Here is a 22,349-nt window from a genome sequence, read left to right as displayed (position 1 = left end):
ACACTGCATCATCACATGTTGACAATCAGCAGCTGAAGAGCATTACAAACAGCAGTTCACATGTCCAGAACCACCATCATGACAGCTTAGTTTCAGTAGTAAACATGTTTGTGATGGATCTAAAGAAATTACATGTCCAGTTTCCACACACTGATGTCAACTTGTTTCTTCACTGTAATAAACCTCTGTGTACACCACGGCATCACAGGGCTAAGCAAAATACCTCAGGTTACTCAAAGAAAAAGTTATCTTCTCTAAAGACAAATTCTACAGTACTGTTGGTCATTCCAGATCTGCAAGAAAATCCAGTTACACATTCTGTGCTACTTTTTCCTGTACTAACAGCACCAGTCACACAGAGACAGGGCAGAAACTATTGCATGTATGTGATTTGTTTGCTAGTCATGGAGTCTATGTCTGTGCAACTCTTAGAAGATGCTCCATGGACCATGAACTCCACCCAGAACATTAGGGTATGGTAAAGAGGATCTTCCCTAAACAACTGAAGGTTACAAAAGCTGGAAATGTACAAGACAAAGCACCTGCCTATAGATCAAGGAATAGATAGAAAAGATATCTCTGTATATCTCGGGTCAATTCCTAACACGTCACAAACCCATTAACCCCAAAACTTGTGCTATGGAACATTTCCATGTGCCTTAGCTTTCAGTGTAGATATTAGAAATTACAACACAGACTTGACAGTACAGCTGCTGCAAAAGAAAAATGCATTGAGAGAGGGAGATAGTATTTTCCTGCCTTAATCCAAAGACCAAAAACCAGCAGATGAAAAGCCAAAGATTTATAAGAGAACATACAGCAGATGTGGTAACAAAACTCTGGAAACAGAATTTGAGAGGAAACTGTAGCAAGATGAAAACTGGACTTAACCTCCAGAGTACATGAGAAACAATTAGACCCTTAAGTTAATTCTTTCTTTAAAGAGAGAATGAGTTTAAATGAGTCAGCAAACTGAGTAAGGGAACAAACCAAATCAAATTAAAAACATATGAAAAGACCATGAGCATTAATCTCAAGGAGAGCAGCACAAACATTAAGCAAAAGAGAGGGGAAAAAAAAAAAAAAAAAAAAAAAAAGCTCATATTGAAAGTTTGTCCAAAAATAAGTTCTTTGGGGGGAAAAAAATGCACGCTTTTAAAACTTGCATATATATAATTCTATATCTTATGTCTTACCCTTAAATACAAAATACGCTTTGCATGCAATTTAAAGGATGCTTTATTTCACTGACAATTATGAAAATTCAAAGTGATATTCCAACATTTATGCCATTTTCTTTCATAAGTGCCATCAAAACTCACCTTCAGAAACCAGCCCTTTTCCCCATGACTGGCTTTTAGTTTGACATATTACTTCATTTCCAGAATGAAATTTAGATGGAAACATGGAACACCGCTATATAGTTTTTGCACTAGCATTTTCCTGGATAGAACAACCTTTAAAGAACTCAGATAGTTTAATTGCTGTAGGGTATTTTAAAATGAAAATCCCATTTAGACAAAAAGAGTCTTTGCTGTCCAGTAGATTAATTAAACATCAGAGTACTATCAAGCCTAATAGCTAGCTGCTATTGGCATGTGAAGTAGCTTTACAAATAACTTCAACCTTTTTCCTCAGTTCCCCTGCCTTAGAAAATAGGCACATCTTTTCATATTCACTTGTTCATCAAAATATCATTTTATTAGTTTATCATTATTCCTTTAATTACCTTTGTCGCTTCCATAATAGTAGAAAACCGTCTTACTGATAGCACACCAACGCTTCTGCCATTCAAAGCCAAGAAAACTGTGGTCTGCAATTAATATAACTTGTGTTATATTTCCTCACGGCATTATTGAACATGAATATGTTACTTCTTTTCAAAGGTGAGGGAAGAGAGAAGAAGATAGGAAAAGTGCTAAGTAAAGGAAGCAAAATCTGGATATGAGGAAGACAAATGTAGACAAAGCTAGAAACAGGCAGTTAAGAAACAAATGGGAATTTGAAATCATATAAAGAGAGAAGTTGTGTGTAACATTAAATATAAAGAAATTATTAACAACTTCCTGAATATTTCCTACAGTTATTGTAGCATTAAGTGGTTATTGAGGTGACAACACAGGATTTACTGAATCAAGGTAAATATTGACTGAACCAAAGCCGAGATCGATATTTGCCCTCCTGAAGGAAAATAAATCTTGATGCTCACTGAAACATGAAGTCAACATATGGTACTTTTACATAAATTCCTAATGTTTTCTTCAAAAATATCTGAAAGTCTCTGAATTATGGCTGACGCTGGACTTTCACAGCATGATTTTTTTCAGTCAGTAAAGAAATGGGACCATCTTTTAACACATCAGGAGTAATTATTCATTCTTTCTTTTGCATAATAATGATTCTACATTTCAACTGCTGTTTCATTTTATTTATCACGCTGTATAAAGTTACTTGCATGTACAGCTACAAATACTGGCACACAGAGCCTCCAAGCATGGCATACACACTAAACACTTTTCACAAAGGTAGTTAAACTTACCTTTCCTGCGTTTTTCCAGATATCCGGCCTTCAGAACAAACTGGAGATCTTGAGCTGCAATAGGAGGAAACTGATTCCCTGAAAGAAAAACAATTTCTGTGAACTCCCGCTTTTCAGGAAAAATACTACAGTAGCATTAATGAACTTTTACTTGTGTAATGCACAGGATTATGGGAAAAAGTAATTGCTATACAAGATTACTGAAGTACAAAAAGCTCAAATAACTATGAATGTCGAAACTGTCATTGCTGTCATCACCACTTTAGCATGGAAAAATATATAGCTGTGCAGCAGCCCCTGCAAGTTTTGGAACAAAATGAAGAAATATATAAATTAAACAAGCAACTTAGAATTGTCAGCTTGTGTTTTGAATGTGGTCTGTACAGCAAGCCTGTAATAAAGCAGTGATTTTTATTTTTTCCAATGTGTAAGCAAAACCAAATACCACAATCCAACACAACTACATCAGTAATCTGACATTCAGTAAAAACTTCGTGCAAAAACACTTTGAAACAACATGCAAGGTGAAAAACATACATTGTACTGCATAGCAAAAAAAAAAGAGAGAAGCCAACCCAGATGAAGGGATAATAAAAAGTAGTGCTTGCTACTGACAGACATTGCCTAATGTGCACCATGACTGTAAAGCACTGCTGAGGTAAACAGGGTTTATTCAGCAATATTAAATAGACCAAAGACGTTCCACAGAAATCCACAAGACTGTTGATCTCCAGATATTATTTTTAGATTTTGTAGGAAATTGCTTCATCTGCAAAATAAACAAGTATTTTCTCAAACATAAATTTGCAGCTAGAAGCATGAGACTAACTAGTCTAACTACCTCAAATCAAAAAAGAAATCTAGTTGTTAAAAACTGCATCTCCCACCCTGCAGCCTTCCCTTGCTGAATGAATGAAATGATGGTTTAAATGAAACTGCTGGTATTGAGAAACATGTTAGATATGTCTAGTAGCACTAACAGGGATGTCACATTGCTTACTGCAAGCAAAAAAGCAGAACAAAAGCTATTTCTGTATTGTCTTATTTTTTTCTAAGTGCATGTGAGGATCACAAAGAAGTTCCTACCACTTATTATCATCAAATATTCATAAGAGTCACTGTAGGTAGGTGGCAAGCTTACACGACAGCAATTATTCATCAAAATATATGTAATCTCATTAAGTTCCACCAATAAAAACACACAAAAAACACTACACTAGCAGGCAACCCCTGTGCTAAACCACCACTTTAAACAACATACGCTGGGTTAAAGATCAATTGTGTGACCTTGAACTTCAAACACTGTCTCGGGAAAGTGATGCCTACTTCTTGGGTTTTTAGGTTGTCCCTTAAAATAGATTTATTTTTTTAATTGGCATCCAAAAATGAGCTGGAATATTGTGGCCATATTTAAATACAGTTGTGTGAGAAGAAATACAAGAGAAAGAGGTAGGAGCATATGAAGAATATCATCGTTAAAACTATGAAAGTCCTCCCCTTTCACAACAAGACTTGCTGATCAGACAACAGAATATTTAAGATTTTGTTGGGTACCACAAGTTAGTAAATGGAATTTTCTACATATTGACATTTCCAATGACTTTATTGTTTAACATTACTCTTGATATCATTTCAACTTCCTCAGAATTCTTAATACTGCGTTAAAAGTAAAAGAGCTATTGGCTCCATATCCAAGCATCTTAAAGTGATGCAGCTGTATCCTTGTGCTAGATCCATATGAAACCACTGCACAACATCAAATGAGAATTTAACACAAAGACACTTGCTGGATGCTAAAGGCTAAGTTTAATAGTTCCTTAAGAGATGATCTAATGATGATATTATGGCGGGGAGGAGGGGAAAAGCTTTACAAACATACATAGTGTGCTGCTTTCAGTTGGTCATTGGGAGGCATCAGTGTGCAACACTTACAGCTTTACCTCATCACGTAGGGCATATTTTAAAACAGATCACCCCCACAGATGTGGAAGGGAGAAAATCTAACTAAACAAACAAAACAAGCTCACTTACTTTTATCAATTTAAGAATTTCAACAACTGATTGCACTTGATACTATATGTTGTTTGTTTCATTTTGGTTCTTGAAGAGAAAGCTTTACAAGTGTTTGTTCAATGAACACCCAAGTGAAATGGGACACGTTATCATGATAAGGTGATAACGTAATAAGGTAATAAACATGATAAGGTGACTCCACATTATCCTGCATATGGGTACAACCTCATCTGACATACCTATTACACAGAACTAGAGAATCAATATCCCACAAGACTCCCAGTTTTGCTGCTTCTGCTGAGGTTAGTTGGGATGAAATTGATGACAGCATTTTCTGAAACTACGTCTATTTTGCACTTAGAACTAAAAAGCTGCATAAAAAAAAAAAACCACCATCTACCACTGGTTTTGTGACACTGCAGAATGAAGCTTCTTTTTCTGGTGCTCAAAGTTGCAGCAGGAACTCTATGAAACAAGGAGCAGCTGGTCAGCACTGCTGTTGTCCAAAACCTGCAAGTAGCTGAAGCAGAAATAGATCACAGGCCTATTATCCTACTTCTGTCCGAGAAGCCTGGGAACCACAAAATATGAGGGATCTTTAGTGGAAGGTCAGGAGAGAGGGACCTAATTGTAATATTCTGAGACACATACAGCTGTACATGAAAGCAAAAGCATAAATCAGCCTAGATTCCCTCCCTCGTTCCCCTGTACGTCCAGAAGGAAGGGGAGGGAGAATAAGTATTATCTAAAGGATAAAGGAAAGAGAAAGAACCACCTCCTCTCAGATTCTCATTAACTGCAGATGTTGTGCATATGTGGCAGGAAGAAGGCACAAACACAGATCAACTCTCAGCCCCATATTGTAATACAAACAAGGAGGCAAAGAAGGAAAAGAGAATGGCAACTTCCTTCCAGATTCCACCTAGAGCCTGCAAAGACCCCTAAACTGTGCCACCTCACTACCTTTTCTTTCTTTCATTGCTTTACTCTCATCCATGTCTCAAACATGACTTGGAGGGAACTGCAACTCTTAGATGTAAAAACTCCCAACTAGAAGTTTGGGATTTGTACAGTATGTCATTTTTTCTGCTATTGCTTTCATTCAAAATGCTACTTCTTCATTCATTTGGGATAGAACAGGCTTGGCACTAAACATTAGAAGAAAAGAAAAATACAGCAGCACTTTGTTATAGTAAAGCAGCCCAAAAAGAGGACACCAGTAGGACTTGCTGCCTGTTTTGCTCCCATATGTTCTGTTTCCAGATATGTCTCAAAATTTTAGGAATTAAGACATTAGCGGAGCCTGTGGTCTTTCCTGTTTTCTCCTTTTCTCCTAGACTGTAGGTTTTGAAACCAGTTGTAAATATCAGACCAGAGTAGCATTGTGTCAAGAAGTGGCCTGTGGCTTGCAGTTGTGTCAGTTCACAGTTGCTTCTGTGAACCCTTGCAGATGCAATTCCTGCAGCCTGGCCTGTGATGGGAAGTAGAGTTGAGAATACAAAAATGTCTCCTTTCCATTCCTGAGTGTCTACTTCATAAATTACGCCTTGAACTTTATTCTTTTGATATGAAGAATCACTTCTGTACTTCCCAATACGTGGGGGAATGATTACCTTGCATCCCAAATATCCAATACAAAGAGAGGGAGGTCCATCTGCTTAATGTTAAAGGTTTTTCTTCTCTCTTGACTTCCCACTCATTGGTGAATTCTGGAATAATTTCTCTTCTTATCCTGGTGGGAATTACTGGAATGTATTCCAAACTGAAATCTGCAGGCTAGGCTCCACTTGCATATTCCCAGACTGATGCATACCAGATAAAAATACTTATAAGGCATAAACCTTCCAATCTTAGAGAAAAGTAAATCACACATATGATATACTAGGTTCTTTCTCTTGGTTCTAGGTGCTCTTGTGTTCAAAGAGTAATTATAATGCTGTTACTGCTAGGCTAAAATTTCCTCCAGTAAAGCCAGAATTTCTACCAGGCATGCTATGACTTCAGAAAGGCATAAATGCTATTAGGATAGGTGTATTAATACAAAGATTCCACTGTAAAAACCCCACAAATCCAGTGCATCTTCTGACTTCAGAAAGATCTCAAAATAAAGCTCATGGCACGGCTATAATTTTCACAACTTAGTAATGAGACAGTCAAAAGCCTGGGTAATGTAATTTTGCCCCCTAGTGCAATAGAGTGCAATACTTAAAAACAATTTCAATGGTATCACTTTACATGATAAAGCATGAAATTTAATCGCTATGCACTGCATTTTCAGTTTTGGGGAACAGAATGGTGTTGTCATTTCATTCTGCATACAGAACAAATAAAACAAAACTAGGTTCTATTATACTGCACTGTATACCAGTAGGAGTATTTTTCATTTCTTCAATGTGGGCTAAGGGATACATAAAACAAGAAATAATTAGAGGTCAGCGCATTCTAAAGAGGTGCTTAGCATGCTTATGGGAAGTTAAACAGGCAAAGTGGAGATAAGTGTAACTCAGTACAGCTAAGTAGTTAATTACAGCTTGCTTTCCTAGTACAGGCCCATAGGTCTGAATGTTATAACAGCAAAGTTTTCTTGCTCAAATCAGAATCATCCACCATTCTTCAGTCCTTGCAAAAGGAAGCTCAAGCCAAAATATCTTAATTTGACTTTACTGAGAACAAAAACAGTGAATTCTATTTCATAAGTATTAAAACACATTAAAATACTACAATTAAGATTTTTCCTTCTCTCTCAAGCTGAGGACAAACTTTTTTCTGAATATTTTGTTAAAGTCTCAGCAAAGGAGGAGTAATGTTTCTAGCAACATTCAAAGTGTTTTCTTCCTCTTTCTTTTCCTTCTACCCTTCTTCCCAAAATTCTTCACAAATCTCCATTTTATTTTGATCTGGAAATATAGCATTTACCGTTTTTAATAGCTACTGCAGAGGGATTCAATTATCTTTGAATCTGTACACAGCAACACAGTGGGGTCACATCTGTTGCACAACCATTGTGAATCTAGGCTAAAGAAGAGTTGTTTCACTCTCGTATGCATGCCTTCTCCCTACTTAAGTGAAGATTAATGTATGTTGAACTTAAAAAAAACTCCCATTTCCCAGAGTCTTCTGGTTAAAGAAAAGCTATCAGTAGGAAAATTACAAGATCTTGTTAGCTTCGTTAACTGCCTCAAATACCTTCACAAAAATTATTTCAGTACTTTGCAAACATAGTAGCCTAATAGTAGTGAACACAAGAAACAAAATATAAATCTTAAAGAAAACATAGCTCATTTGGAGTAATAAATACAGCATTTAGTTTTGAAACATTTGTTCAAGAAAAGTTAGTATTTTGGTCTTCAAAGCATCCGTTCTCAAGGAAATCTAGGCTATAGAGCTTTGCTCCAGAGCTATGCCCAGCATTCACCATTGTGTTTTCTAATCATTTATAATAAACTCCTCAGAATAACTTGCCTTAATATACTCCTCTAAGAAGAGCCAGCAGTGTATTTTATTAAAGAATTCTTAAAGCAGCATCTGTTTCCAGTTAATTCTTTCTAATCTGGGATCTGAAGTTCAGGCTATGAGCACTAATACACCCTTGGAGGCCTAAATGTTGACTATTTCTTCCCTACTCCTCCCTGTAAGGAGAGAGGTATGAGGATTTCTCCTCCCTTCCTTCCTGTAAGTTCACGAGAAGACAGTGGGCCAGGCAGCCTAAAAAACACTGTGATGTATTCTTCACAGAAACTCTGAGCTCTTTTAAACATTTTATATGCTTGAAATCTTTTGGTCATTTTCATTTATCCCCTAATTAAATAAATGTGTATTTAGATTTTTAAATTTTCAAAAACTTAAATCCACGGCATCTCAACCCTCATCTGTTTTCTATGCAAAGCTTCCTTAATACTTGTAACGTATTTCATCTGATGGAGTCTTTCTTTTTTTAATGAACTACTGGAGTCAGCCAGTCAGTCTCCATTCACCAGGATCCCCCGCCTAATGGAATCATCCTGGATCACACACTCCTTGTCTAAACTTTAAATTTACAATGTCTTCATAACTAATACTGCCCTGGTTTTATGCATTCTTTTGTTGCCTTTCAAATTGCTACTAAGACACCCCCAGTCACATTTACTATAGCACCTTAACGTGTAAAGGAATTAATGTCTTTTGCCCCTTGATCCAGATTTGACTTTCACATGGATAATTAATTACTAATACTAATAATTTTAAAAAGTGAAGCAAAGGTACAACGTTTTCTACACTTCAGCTGTTTTACAAGGACTGAGGCATGACAGCAGAAAGAAGATACAGCATTAAAGAAAAGTTATCTTGTACAAATTTCTTTCATACACTTATGCCTCTGTAAAACAGGGCATGGAAACTTAAAAGTTAGCTTAAATTCTTCCAAGCATCGTTACTGTTTAATCAGTCATTCTATAAAGAGGCAGAAAGGTTTCCATCATGCAGAGGCACATACTGCTGCTAACAGAAAAGTGTAGCAGTTGTAAAGATTAAAAATACAAATTCTGCCTATGTAACAAGAAGCTCAGCTTCCTACTCGGTTTTCAGAAATAAAATATACAGGAAAACACACAGATAAAAGAAATGCCTTTGCATTGCCAACAGAAGGAAGTCAAGAAAGACCATCATGGTTCAATTAGAGGCACTGGAAATTCTCATGAAATGACGTAGGCAAGCTGAAATTTCCCAGGATCATCTCACAGACAAGCATACACATCCAATTTTGATTAGAAACCCTAAATAAAGATCCAGAATATCTACACAATAGTTGAACTGCAGAAGGTGCTGTTAGCTAATCAGAGAAAATTACAAGGTCAGGAATAAAGAGTATACAGCTGGAGTATGACCAGCATGATGTCAAAATGCATATGGATAGCATCTTTAACCACATCATGATTCCCCTATTCCCAGATGACTAATAGGAAAAAAGTCCTATACTTTTATCAAGCAGCAAGTTAAAAGCTAGCATTTAATGTCCAGGTGAAAAAAAAGCAATTTTCAGCTTAACATCTAAAGCATCTGGAAAAGGTAATACTACAGTACAGCACAGTTTACTACAGTTTTTAAGTAACCACCTGGTAAGCATAAGCAAAACCCCTGGAAATAACCACATATCACACACAGTGTCCTAAGAAAAAGTTATGGTAACGGAAACAAGAAATTTTCTATTACTTTCTAAATTTCGCCCTAGCTCTTTTTAGTTTTGAAAGGTCTAAGATTTTCCCCTTGGATGACTGGCATGTTTTGTTCAGTGAATGAGCTTAAACTGACAGGAAACAATGACAACTATTGAACTCGACTTTTTAGCAGAAAACCTGCCAAATGTCACTTTTTGCAAAGCTAAACAATGAAATTTCAAATGGCGTTTTAAAATAAGTAGCCTGCATTCTTTAATTTCAGCATCCTATAAATCCAAGTATTTATTACTCAGCTCTCAACATCTATGCAAACTTAAGTTTGGGGGCTTTTCTGGGACTTTTATCCAGATTTTGGTAATGTTATCCAAGCTACATTCTTCATAAACCACATATCAATAAAACCAAAATTGTGGAATTCTCCCTCTTAGTTTGACCTTTCTCAGTATTTTTTGTACTGTATCTACTCCTACATCCAGTGTGAATTTTAATTTGTGATAGGGACATTTTGTCAGGGGGAGATTTTCACTGCTGCTCTCATCAGAAGCATAACATGCTGGATATACATTCAGCAAACACCAAAGAAATCCAGGAAAAGAAGGAAATCCTCAGACTATCATAAAACACCAATGAAAAGCCCCAGCATAAATTGTACAATGTTTTATATATGGAAGTCACTTATGCCAAGTGGCAGCCCCTTGGCTTAGCTCTGCAGGCTGCAAAGTTCCAACTGTTCTGACTCCTGGCCAAAGTCCTGGTCTGCTAAGCTTCTGAAAGGAAACATGCATGCAACACTTAGAACATTTTAAATGCTCCAACAGCTCATATCCCTGATCAAAACAAAATTTAACATTACTGGTTGGCGCTGGAAATCTTTCATCTGTACGAAGGAGGGGATTAGAATTCCTACAGTCAGCTAAAAACAGAACCAAATCTTGAAAAGTAGCACTTGTAGAGTTCAATGTGAGAGGGTCCAAAAAGCTACAGTTTTCATTTTCCACATTTCATGTATTCCTGCAAATGCAAAATAGCCTGAATGTTCTGCCTCATTGCTTCATTTTCATCCATTTCTTCTATAGCTGATAATTTAAGTAAAAAGCTAAGATCAGTGAAGCATCACACTGAAAACTGCTCTGCATCCAAAAGTCAACGCAGATTCATATGGAGGTATAACTTTCCAGTGCCATATGCACATAAAGACAAGCCTTTTCAAAATAAAAACAAAAAAAAATCTCACATGAGAACTTCAAGTTTACTCACAAGTTTACCCACTACTGAACACAAAATGCACATCAAATATAATTTATTATGTAGAAGTGGGAAGTTCTGGTGGAACTACAGTATCCTGCAATAATGATACTGCACCTTAAAATAACAATTAAACTTACTATCTACAGAGCAAGACCATGAGAATATAAAAAGAATTTAAAAAAAAAAAAAGAAGAAGAAGAAGAAGAAAAGAAAAGAAAGTGACCACAATGTCATTTTTAACTACTCTGAAGGAGAAAATAAAGACCCAAAGGTTTTAGCGTTGAAAAAATACACAGCTATTTTCAGATCTCATTTCATGAGGAGTTTGTTGTCACAATGACAAAATCTTCCTGTTTTGCTCTCGTTGCATGGGACCAAACTCAAAAGAACAAGGGAAACACTGCCAGTAGTCAATAGAGAACGCTTTAAGAAGCCAACAGAATACTCTTATTTTTCTCAAAGGGATTCCAGGTGTAAATTGTAGCAGTCATTCACCTGGCAGTATTAAGACCGATGGGAAGAACCATCTTTCCAGTATCAACTCCAACCTTTAACAAATGGCTATAATAATACTTCCACTCCATCAGTCTTCAGAAGAAATCCCACACTTGATGATGCAGGCAAGAAGAGAAACTTTGGTGACTGTTAGCTGAACAGAGAATAAATGAGACCAACTGCACCAATTCTCCCATAAGCCCCACTTAGTTCTGCTTAGTCACTTGAAATGTCCACTTCAATTTTAAGTCCACACGTGATCAACATCTTTCTCAAAGGACTGCACAGCTCTTACTGCTTGTAGTTGGAATAACTGGAAAGAAAATAAAGTGCAACTAAACAATTACATTCATTTTTATTCAGAAAAATTGTTTTGAAAATATCTGCATCTCTTAAGGCCCTAACCAGATTTAAATCATCTCTGGAAACCATCTATGGCTTTGAAATTTAAAAGTGATGAAGTTACTCCCATTGGCTTCCTTAATGCCTGTTTGACTTTTGCCTCAGTAAAAACATCCAGATTTCTGTTTCTTCAGCACCTGCAATATGAAATCCCAAAGAGGTAAAGTACTGGAAGTTCACAAGCCAGAATTACCATCACGTTCAGTAACGTGGGGGTAATAACTTGGGAAGAGAGAACCGAGTTCTGTTACCAGATTCTTTTGTGATCTGTCCACAAGACTGGAAGGAAAACATACTGTGACAGATAGGCATTCTTTAAAACTCGACTTCTACAGTGAGGAAATAGGTGAATAAGTGCCAGTGGAACTTTTCAAACTCCAACTCTCATCCTGTAGCCCTTGACTCTCATAGCACATTTGTGTTTTACTTTCCATCTCAACCTAAACTAAGAACTAGAAAGTCAACCCAAACAGTCAATGTATTGCTGTTGAAATTCATGCCAGTTATAACATTAAAGGTGAAAAGCTGAACTAACAACAAGGAAAGTAAACCTGTAATCGTTTTTTAAGTCATATATAGTATTTCCTTCCAATTTAAAAATCAGCCTCAGTTCTCTTTAAGAGCACACAAAAATATTAATTGTGTCCAAGTTATAAGCAGGTATTGCCAAAATTTCATCTGAGTAAATTTTAAAGCTGATCTATGAACACCAAAAATGAAAGCAGGACTTTTAATGGAAATGCTGACACAACCTTAACTATGACAATGCTAACAGCGCCACTATAATAAATCTGTCAATTTCTATAATGTCTATGACAATCCCATTAATATGAATGATGCACACTTCACATAGGGTACGACACAGCAACTGCAGAAGTTATATCATCTTCATTCAGAGTAACAAATCAGTAATCAATATTTGTAAAAGCAGACTAATCCTTTGTAAAATCACTGCTTTAGTGATTGAAGAGTTTGCTCAATTTACACAGTTAATCCCTCTTCATCTGCTTGAGCCCTCTATTTATTCCAACCACTTACAGTGGTAGCTGTAGCAGATTAATACATCCCCTCATGCTAAGCATGTATTCACAATTGACCCAGCGTATTGCTGTCAGGATAATCTTTACAAACATTAAGCTTTTCTTACCAAGCCTAAAGGCTACATTAGGAATCAAAAGTTTACGAATAGTCTCAGCAACTTCCCCTCACACATATTAACACATTTCCATTTAATTCTTTCTTAGAGGCAGCATCTACTGTTATATTTTCTAGCCCCATAAGGTAATCTCTTGAATTTTAGATTAATCCACATTAAAATCGAGCTACCTCAAAGAATTTTTGGAGCAAGAAATTTCTATAGTAACAAGAAAAAAAAGGGAATATGTTGCAGCATATCAAGTGGAAAAAAATGAGATGGCCATCTGTGCAAATAAGATACAAATAAATTAGTATCCTTTATATAAAGAAATGAGCTGAAGCAGCATCATTGAATTAAGATCACAAAAACCATAAAGGTCACTGTGAAGTCTCTTGTTTTTCTCTTCTTAGACTATAATAGTGTTTATTTGGAACAGAGACAACAATATTTAGTTACATCTACATACACACATATAGATTTGAGCTGAATTTCTAAGGATTGGTCCTTCAAATTTTTGTCTGTTTTACAACTTTTACAAGAGGGGAATGAAAAGCATAACTTTCTAAACTAACAAATAATGTAGGCAATACTCCTAGTTTCACCTTATACTCATATTAACCTCTCAGCTCTATGAAGCTGTTTACTCTTAATTTGCCATTACATACTTCAGTTATGCTATAGACAATTTACAGGAGAAAAAAAAAATCCTTATTATATATATATATATATATATATATATATATATTAAGAACTAATGTTTTGGGTTGAATAAAGTAGAAACTCTTAAGAAGTTAATTTGCATGTTTAATCATGCCATAGTTCTTATGGTAACTTTTTCAGACAAGCACAGTAACGTATTATCTGCACAGGACACAACTTTAATGTCCATACAAAACCAAATTCTAGTGTTAGAACAGCATAACCGCCTAAATGCTAAGTTTTCATAGCAGCAATTATTGATTCACAGAAAGACAGTTTAAAGCTCACACAGGTTATGGGGGGTTGTTTGTTTGTTTTCTATGTGGCTCCCTGAAACAAATTCCTCCATTCCCCTTTCCTTCCCCCCAAATAGATAGATAGATAGATAGATAGATAGATAGATAGATAGATAGATAGATAGATAGATAAGTAAATAAAGGTGAGCATTAAGAGAAAAATCAGATAAATTGGAGCTGAAATATGCTGGTAAGGCTGATACGTTAATTACCAGACTAGGGAGCCTAATTTATCCATCTGGCTCTAGAAATACAATTTAGATTCAGGAATGGACTTGAACACAACTGGCAGAGCAAGGAACACTGACCTATTTACCAGGCACAGTCACTGCACACATTAAAAACTTGATGTACTTGATTTATAATTTGAAATAGATCCACGAGGAAAAAAAAAAAGTAAGGTTGGAGCACTAGCTTTTAAGGAGCAATAATAGACTTCAGCACTGAAGGTCATTAAAGCAAAGAGCAAGAAGGATTAGATTCTGCAATGACAGAATCTTGTTAACTAAGGCAACTAAAAAGTCAGTGCACAGATTTGTTCTGTGTGTTCTGTTGACATTCTGTCAATCTTTAAAACCAAAAAATAAAAGTGAAGTGATGCTACTACACAAAGCAACCTAAAGTTTATCGTTTGGTTATTAGACACAAAGACGTCAATGTTGAATAATATCATATGAATGATGCAAGAGGTGAGCTGCAGCACAAGATAGGTCAACACACAGTCTCTACTCCACCTTAAGAAGCAAAACAGCCTTTTAAAAATGGGTGACCTGATGAACCAACTGAAGGTAGAAGTGGTGACAAACCTGCAAATAGACAATGTTGTGTCAGCCTGCATCTATGCTGTCCTTTTCGGGTTGAGTGAAAACGCAAGAGATGCACAGCATAGTTATTATCCTACATCACAGCATATTTTGGGGGGGGAGTTTTGGCCAGTCAAAATTAGAGAAAATTATTTAATTTTTTTAAACTTAATTCTACATCTTCCTTTAAGGCAAGGTATTAAAAAGAAAAGAAGAAAAAAATATATATATTTGAAAAAAAAGATAAAACATAAACCTTATTTGTTAATGGGCATGCTAGGATTTTAGCCTTCTAGGAAGAAAGGCGTTTTGCAGATATACGGAGGATTATAAATTGCACAGTGTCTCAGATTTATTAATCATTTATTAATCTTTCTCTTATGCAGATGTTCATAAATTGAATCTCCCTGAGTAGGTCTGGAACGTGTTATCAGTGGATGGAGAGGGAAAACTCCACTCGGAGGGTTGTGTTGAAAGTTTCCGGCAGCCCAGTCATGAGGCTAAAACCTAGAGTTTACTCAGCCACTAATTATGGTTTCAAAAGGGAAAAATAAATAAACAAATAAATAAAAGCTACATGGTATTAAGGTATTTTAGAGATCTCATTAAGATTTTCTCTACTCTTAAGCATTCTCCTGCAAATCATTCCATTTTAGCAACCAGCAGTAACAACTGCTCATTTGGTCTCTAATCACTATAAGAGTGCCAGAAGCAATGAATAAGTAAATTGATGCCACCAAGAAAGTCTGCAGCTGCAGCAAAATCTTAAGAAATACTGCACCTGGATGCACACTGTCCTGCTGCCTTTCAGTGAAATTTGCTCAGGAAGATGTCAGGGAAACTGGGTCAATAGTGGACTCCACCAGAAAAAGACAAAATAAGGCCAGGATGCTGATCTGCAGCACCCCTAGGTGCCAGGGGGACAGTACATTACTTTTGCCTCCAAATCAGTAGCGAAGGGCTGACTGAGTATCAGTGCAAGCCAATGAGTTGCAAGTCTCTGCAGTGCTTAGCCATGCAGGTGCTAGCACTGCTCCTGCTTAAGGCCAGGCTGCAGAAATGGGAAAAAAAAAAACAGCTGGAGCCATCAGACTGCAGGTGGTGGGGCAGTGGCAAGACTGACAGGCCAGAATGCTGAAAATCCTGAGGCAATTTCTGAGAAGACAGCAACAGTCATGAAGTATTGCCTAAGGTGTGCGTTAACTCTTTGATGCACTCTGATTCTGCAGATTCCTATACTCCTTCCTGCAGCATTGGCCATTACAGAACAGACACGAAGACATCTTAGCGTTATAATTGGTTTTACAAGACCTTTTCAGCTGCTGACAGGCAATTAAGCCTTCGGTTTAGCTCTAAAATATTTACTCTGATTCTCCAACTGTGTATAAAGACGTACCTCTGAGCATACCCAAGTTCCAGTTGTAACCAGTAATGTCACTTCTAGGAATTTTAAGCAATTTTTATATAGGCAATGTGGAAGCCATATGAATTATTTAAGATCTTATAGAAGACTAAAGGCTTTCCCCAAAATGTTATCAACAATGCACACTTTCCCCAGTAATCCTTAGGCATGGTGTGCTTTTAACAACATTTTGAAACGCAGCTTTACATATTTTAAATAATATAAGTAGTCAACGTGATCCAGTTTCCCTTATTCAGTTTAACATTTCATCAGCATAAAAGATGCTGAAACTTCTTTGCTTTCAGGCACCCCAGCAGTAACAAATATGATGACTAACCCATTAGACATTCTTATAATGCAGAAATAGGAGTGAAAAGATGTACTCCAAGGAAATTTTGTGTTGAGAATGATCAGTTGATTAGGTACAGGGCAAAAAAAATACATAGAGGTTGTCAACGCTACTGTCATGTATAGAAAGGAAAATTAAGTCATTTGTTATTCTCAGTTGGAGAGGTCACTAATGTTATCTTGCACATGATGATTTGATGCACTACATATGATTAATGATTGTTTAAAGGACACTGCCAAGGTCTGTAGGTCAGACTATGACCTTCCTTTTTTTCCCCCACAGTTATCCATAAGCAGAATATTTGTAATTCTCTACTCTTCAAAATATTTTAATGCTATCTACTACTATGGAAACAAGAACTCCAACAGTATAAGGTTGCAAAATAGCAGTATAAGGTTGCAAAATAGCAAAAATATCCAGTGAGGAAGCAAATGTTTTAGATAGAATTATATTTGCAATACATCTTATTATTTTAAAAGGTTGATCCAGTTGTTACTATCACATCCAGCACATTCCATTTCAACTGCACAAGTTTTCAACCTCTTCATGTATATACATATCTTAATGCTTTGGAAGACAATTGTGTACACTTGGACTCAAAGCTCATCCTCAAAGTCATTGTGTGATGCTTCAGAATTTTAAAGACTAACAAAAAGTGAATGCATTTGTTGTCTTCTAAAATACAGTTCCCAAAACTCAAAGTGCACAGATTACATTCCTTAATGTGTTCCTACATCTCTCTAGCCAGAGTCTTAGTTTTCTTCATCTCTAATTCAGATTAGAGCTTTTAAGTTTTTCAACTTACGGAGATAATTTTTTGTCATTTAGTTTCTTGTTGTTTGTGTTTGTTTGTTTTTGTTTTTTTAATAATCTTACAATCTAAGTTCAGGCATTAAGAAAATACACAGTTAAAGTGTTAAAAAAGGGGGGGGGGGGGGGGGGGGGAGAATAGGAAGGGCCAAACTCATAACTGGCCGACTATTCACAAACCTTCAGGAATAAAAAGCTATTCTCTTAATATATTCTCTTCTATATCTGGAAACCTCAAATGTTTAGCAACATGGAGGCATCATTTTCTGTTCACGGAAATAGGAACAGATATTTGTTAACTAAGCCAAAATAATCTTCAAATGAAAAACAAGCACTAACAATTTCTATTTATTTATTTTTTTTAATAAAAAACAAAACCACAAAGCATTCTTAATATCAAACTAGTTTGGTTTTGTTTGGAAGGAGCTGTTTGTTTTTAAAGTTAAGAGAACTGCAAAATTTCTTCTGAACAGATTTTTTTCCTATTAGTCTCCAGGAAGAGGAAGAGACTTTTATACATCTTCATCATAAGGCTCTTTTAAAACAGTACTTTGTGTTTACTCTTTTCATTTACTGCTGTACTTTGTAAATGTTTGATAACAAACCGATTTCTATATTGCCCATGTATTCCTCTGCTTTTCCACAGGGTAGCAGTGTGCTTCAGAACAAGGCCACCACTGTGGGAATATGAATGAGTACACAAAATCCCTGCAGAAAGCAGCTGTTCCCTCTTGTACATATGCAAATGTACGAATGTGAAATAATGAGGGCAGCTTTGTGAAATAAAGACAGAGAACAACAGAGCCAGAGTGGACCACAACAAAGTTTTTGTAGTGAACTGTTTTTCAGTGAACTGAAGTCTGGGGGGGAAAAAAAAAGTCTTATTAATATTCTCCGTTGTGAGAATCACTCATCTGAGGAAAATACTTTTGTTTTCCCCATTTTTTTCTTTCTTTTCTTTTTCCCCCAAAATTCACACTGAAAAATATATATATATTAAAGCCCAAAGACAAAAAACACCAACACGTTTCTTCTAAGGCAGTCAGTTTATTCAAAAAAATTTACCATGTAATTAAGACAAGTCTGGGCTTTTTTTTTTTTTTCCTTCCAATACTGTCAGTCTTACATATGACCTTGGACAAGTCATTGAATCTAACTCAGTTTTCTTCTCCATAAAATGGAGATAATACCTCTGCCCAGGGCTACTAGGAAGCTAAATTCATTGTCCATAAACGTGATTTGAAATAGCAAGGTGAAAGGGCTTTACGTACTTCTGCATTTTTCATTGCTTTTAATAAGTCTAATGAAACCATGTAAATTTTGAATGACAACATTAAGCAGATTTTCAGGCAAGCTCTCGCTAGAAGTAAAAGGCATTACAGATTTCTTGGGATGACCCCGATTTGAGCTCTGACAACTAATGGCTGAGTCAGAACATTGCTATGTGAAGTACTGTGAAGAGTCTTCCAGATGTCAGTTTTTCTAACAGGGGACCGTTTATTCAATACTGGAGAGAGCAGTTGCATCAGTGTTTGACTAGGAAGGAGAAATGCTTGAAAAGAAGAAACATTTCACATCTGCTTGTTGGTTAAGAAACAAGCAACACTAAAATCTTTCAAAGTCTATGACCGGAATTTGCTACTTTAGTACAAACCATGCTTCTCACCAGCAAGTGCAGAGGCAATAAGAACTAATTTATCAAGCCAAAAATGTACAAACCACAGGCTAAACTGCTCAGTTCTCTATACTGATCATTAGCTACGTCCACTTACTATTAAAAACTATCACTACAGCCCTAAGTTTTGTTTTTTGTAACAAAACTCATCTTGAATTCATAATCTCATAAAGAACATCCTTTGGCAATCCATGTTCTGTAACAACGTTGAGTTTCACATATCCATCTCACCTAACTGCTGTGCACTTAGGGCCACCACAGCTGCTGCCCTTTGTTTAAATAAATAAATAAATAAATAAATTTTAAAAAGCTAAACTAAATTGATCTCAGGGTTTAACCTGCATAACTCAGCATCATAAATTGCCACACAAGGCATAATTTTTGTTTGCATGCTCTTACTGATATGTTTTACAAACGAAACGTTACATACATTAAAAAAGAGAGCTAAATCTAAACCACAGGAATTCATCTGCTTTCCTCAGATATCTTTGGCAGAAAACAAGCCTGTCATTGAAGAAGTTTGTGAGAAACACAAGGCTCAACTTAATTCAGAATCTTCTGCATTATTTCCATTAGAGGCTCATCCAACAAAATAATTATGAAAAAAGGAATTGCTTTTCACTAGCAGTAAGCTTCACATTTGTAGTGATCTTTAGTACAGCTGATGGGTCTGCTGCTTTGGGCAATGGACTACAGTCCTATCAGTCATTACCACCTTTTTGCATTTCATGCAAAGCTAGGACTTCTGCTCATACAGTAGGCTATGCTGCCAGATGTCCTAAGTCCCCCATCCAATGGCTGCTACACTTGCATGATGTCTAAACCACATATACAATAAGGGCATTTTCAATGCTATGTCACACTTGTTGCATACATCAGAGTAAACTGAGTACAGGACCTGTCAGCCTCTGAAGGTCTGCTTTCATGATCAAGTATCCCAACAGACACTGACCAGACTCCTAAGGCACTAAAAACTACAATACAAAAAGCAGATTTCCTTCCCCAGTGAAGTCTTAGAACAGAAAACAGCAGAAAACAAGCAAATGCGTGTGAAAATAAGCATATTCCCACATACTTCTGCCATGGGTTCTCCTAATTTTGTACATTTTTCATAACACTTACATGGCCAATTTCCTTAGGCAAAGAATCCAAAGTTTTCACTTACTTCCCCTGGGAACAAAATGTGGAAGTATTGTGAAGAGACTCCACGGAAACTAGATGTAAGAAGGAAACTTCTTTTCTCTTCCCTCCTGGGACACAAGAGAATTTCTGATGGGTAGAGCTGGAAGGAGAAAGGCCAGGAATTTGTGGGGGTTCGTTTAGCCCACCTGACTTCCAATGCCCATTTCCCTTCATTTCTTATCCCTGTTCTAACCTTCAAGGTTGGAAACAACAATAATCTGCAAGGGCAGGTTGTGAAAAGATGCAGGATGCACGCAAAACCAGCCTCAAGGCCAAAGCTAGGAGCTAGGCCTGGCAGTGTTGTAAAACAATATATCTCAACTAAAGAAGGTATGAAAGTGTCATACAAAAGGTACAGTTTGGAGCACCACCATGTATTAAGGACATAAAACCAATTTTTGCTGTGATATTTATGATATTAAAAAAAAATCCCAGAGAAACTGTATCTTCCAATTTTTAATCCAAATAGCTAATGTGTTGTCTTCAAGCCAGAAGATAGTTCCTTCTTCAACAACAGCCTCAAAGCCAGCAAGTTAGGACACTCTTGTTGAGGACTGACTTGACCATTTTGTTGCCCCAGACCGGACTTTCCAATCTCACTGTTTTCCTACACCAGCTTCTTCCTTTTCTGATACCAACACCCATCTCCAGAAACAGTCTTTCTGATACCAGCATGTCTTTAAGTCTTAACTCCTGCAAAGACTTCCTTGTGTCCAATATTGCCATTTTTTAAGCTGCTTCCTTCTTTTCAATTTCTATCATTTCTGCTACTTCATCTCCTTCTTTATATTTTCAGTCCCAGATCCCCGAGTTCCTACTCTGTTTAATTTCCTCCTCTACTATTAACAATTCACCTCTGTGCATTACCTAGATCAGGTTATGCGCTCATTTTGCTCCCTGGCACTTCTGCACATCCGGGAGATTCTTAGCCAAGCGTGCTCTTCATAAACTCATACATATTCTCCTTCCCCCATCACAGCACTTGTAAGTAGGTCGGCATACCTACCTTCACTGAGCAGAAGTCCTGCTGCCAACTAGACACACAGAAATAGACTTCACAAACCATGTGCGCAGGAGAACTAAGGCAAAGGGGTTGCACAGGTGTCTGGAAATGAGCTGTAAGACAGGTCAGCTGTTTTAGGGAGAGCCACATCCAGCCCATCAATCAGGAGTTGCCTGTCCCATCAGTTATGACATTCCAGGGAATGAGGTAAACATGAATACATTTGTTGGCTTCAGCCTGTTCTATCAGTGCTCCCTTTGATCAGCTTTGAACATCTCATTAGAAATGCAACAGAAAGTATCTTGTTACCTTCCCGTTCTTAATCCCCTTTTCTACCTTGCAGCCCCAGCCTTTAGTATCACTCTATACTACAAGTACAGTCTGCTAGCACTAAAATTTAAGAAATGCTTTGGGTCTCAAAATGTATTAGCAATAAAAAGAAAGAATCAGTTTTACCCTCAGCAGGAGCCAGAATAAGAGCATTCCATCCAATTGACTGGGAAATGGATGAGGGAGACGACAGAAAATCAGACCGGAGACAGCCCTCAGAAAGTCGGTTACCTCACATACCTGCTCTTACTCCCAAATCAGGGCTAGACTTTCTTCATATCAATTTCTGGCACATGTTTGATAATTGTCTCTGCACAGGTATCTGTGCCTTTCATGATGCAATAAACTAACGAGTAGGGCAAAGTATCCCCTCCCAGCTGCCCTCCCATGATTCTGAATCAAAACTCAGATATACCTACACCAGCACCCAATGCAAAATGCACACAAACGCTGGTCTCAAATACTCAGGCAGTGCAGTTGCCATGCCAGTGCTAACTGGTCCCACTTCTCAGAATGGCTCTTTAACCCAGAGTACTGCTGCAATGATAGTGTTCCAGTATTCTCATTCAAAGACCAAAATTATGAGCAGTGAGTAACCTGAGTCATTCAGGCATCAAATTTGAATTGTACACCCCTGTATTTTTTTATTTGCAGAGCACCTACCACAACAGATCCCTCTTTTCGTTTGCAATCCTTAACAGCTGAAGCAATGACAACAGTAAAAATAAGAAACAATGTACATGACAGAGAGCTCGCATCACTAGATTTGGAAAGCTCTATACAGAACATGTTCTCCTTAGAACATATATTCT

At 36.9% G+C, this 22,349-nt stretch overlaps 1 protein-coding gene across 2 annotated transcripts in view; it reads right to left on the bottom strand.

Annotated features, from left to right (window-relative positions):
* Positions 1 to 22,349, bottom strand: part of SKAP2 (src kinase associated phosphoprotein 2) — a 105,762-nt gene that overhangs the window by 40,369 nt on the left and 43,044 nt on the right. For both annotated transcript variants that reach the window (XM_015853838.3, XM_085538456.1), the window contains exons 5-6: positions 2,540 to 2,617; positions 1,730 to 1,813 (exon numbers count right to left, since the gene is read on the bottom strand). In XM_015853838.3, coding sequence (XP_015709324.1) covers positions 1,730 to 1,813; positions 2,540 to 2,617 — 162 coding nt within the window. The remainder of the gene's footprint in view (positions 1 to 1,729; positions 1,814 to 2,539; positions 2,618 to 22,349) is intronic.

The sequence above is a fragment of the Coturnix japonica genome, chromosome 2 (assembly GCF_054131305.1).
Source record: "Coturnix japonica strain WE chromosome 2, WE-NBRP24, whole genome shotgun sequence".
Taxonomy (NCBI): Eukaryota; Metazoa; Chordata; class Aves; order Galliformes; family Phasianidae; genus Coturnix; species Coturnix japonica.
This window is presented reverse-complemented; position numbering and strand designations above follow the sequence as displayed.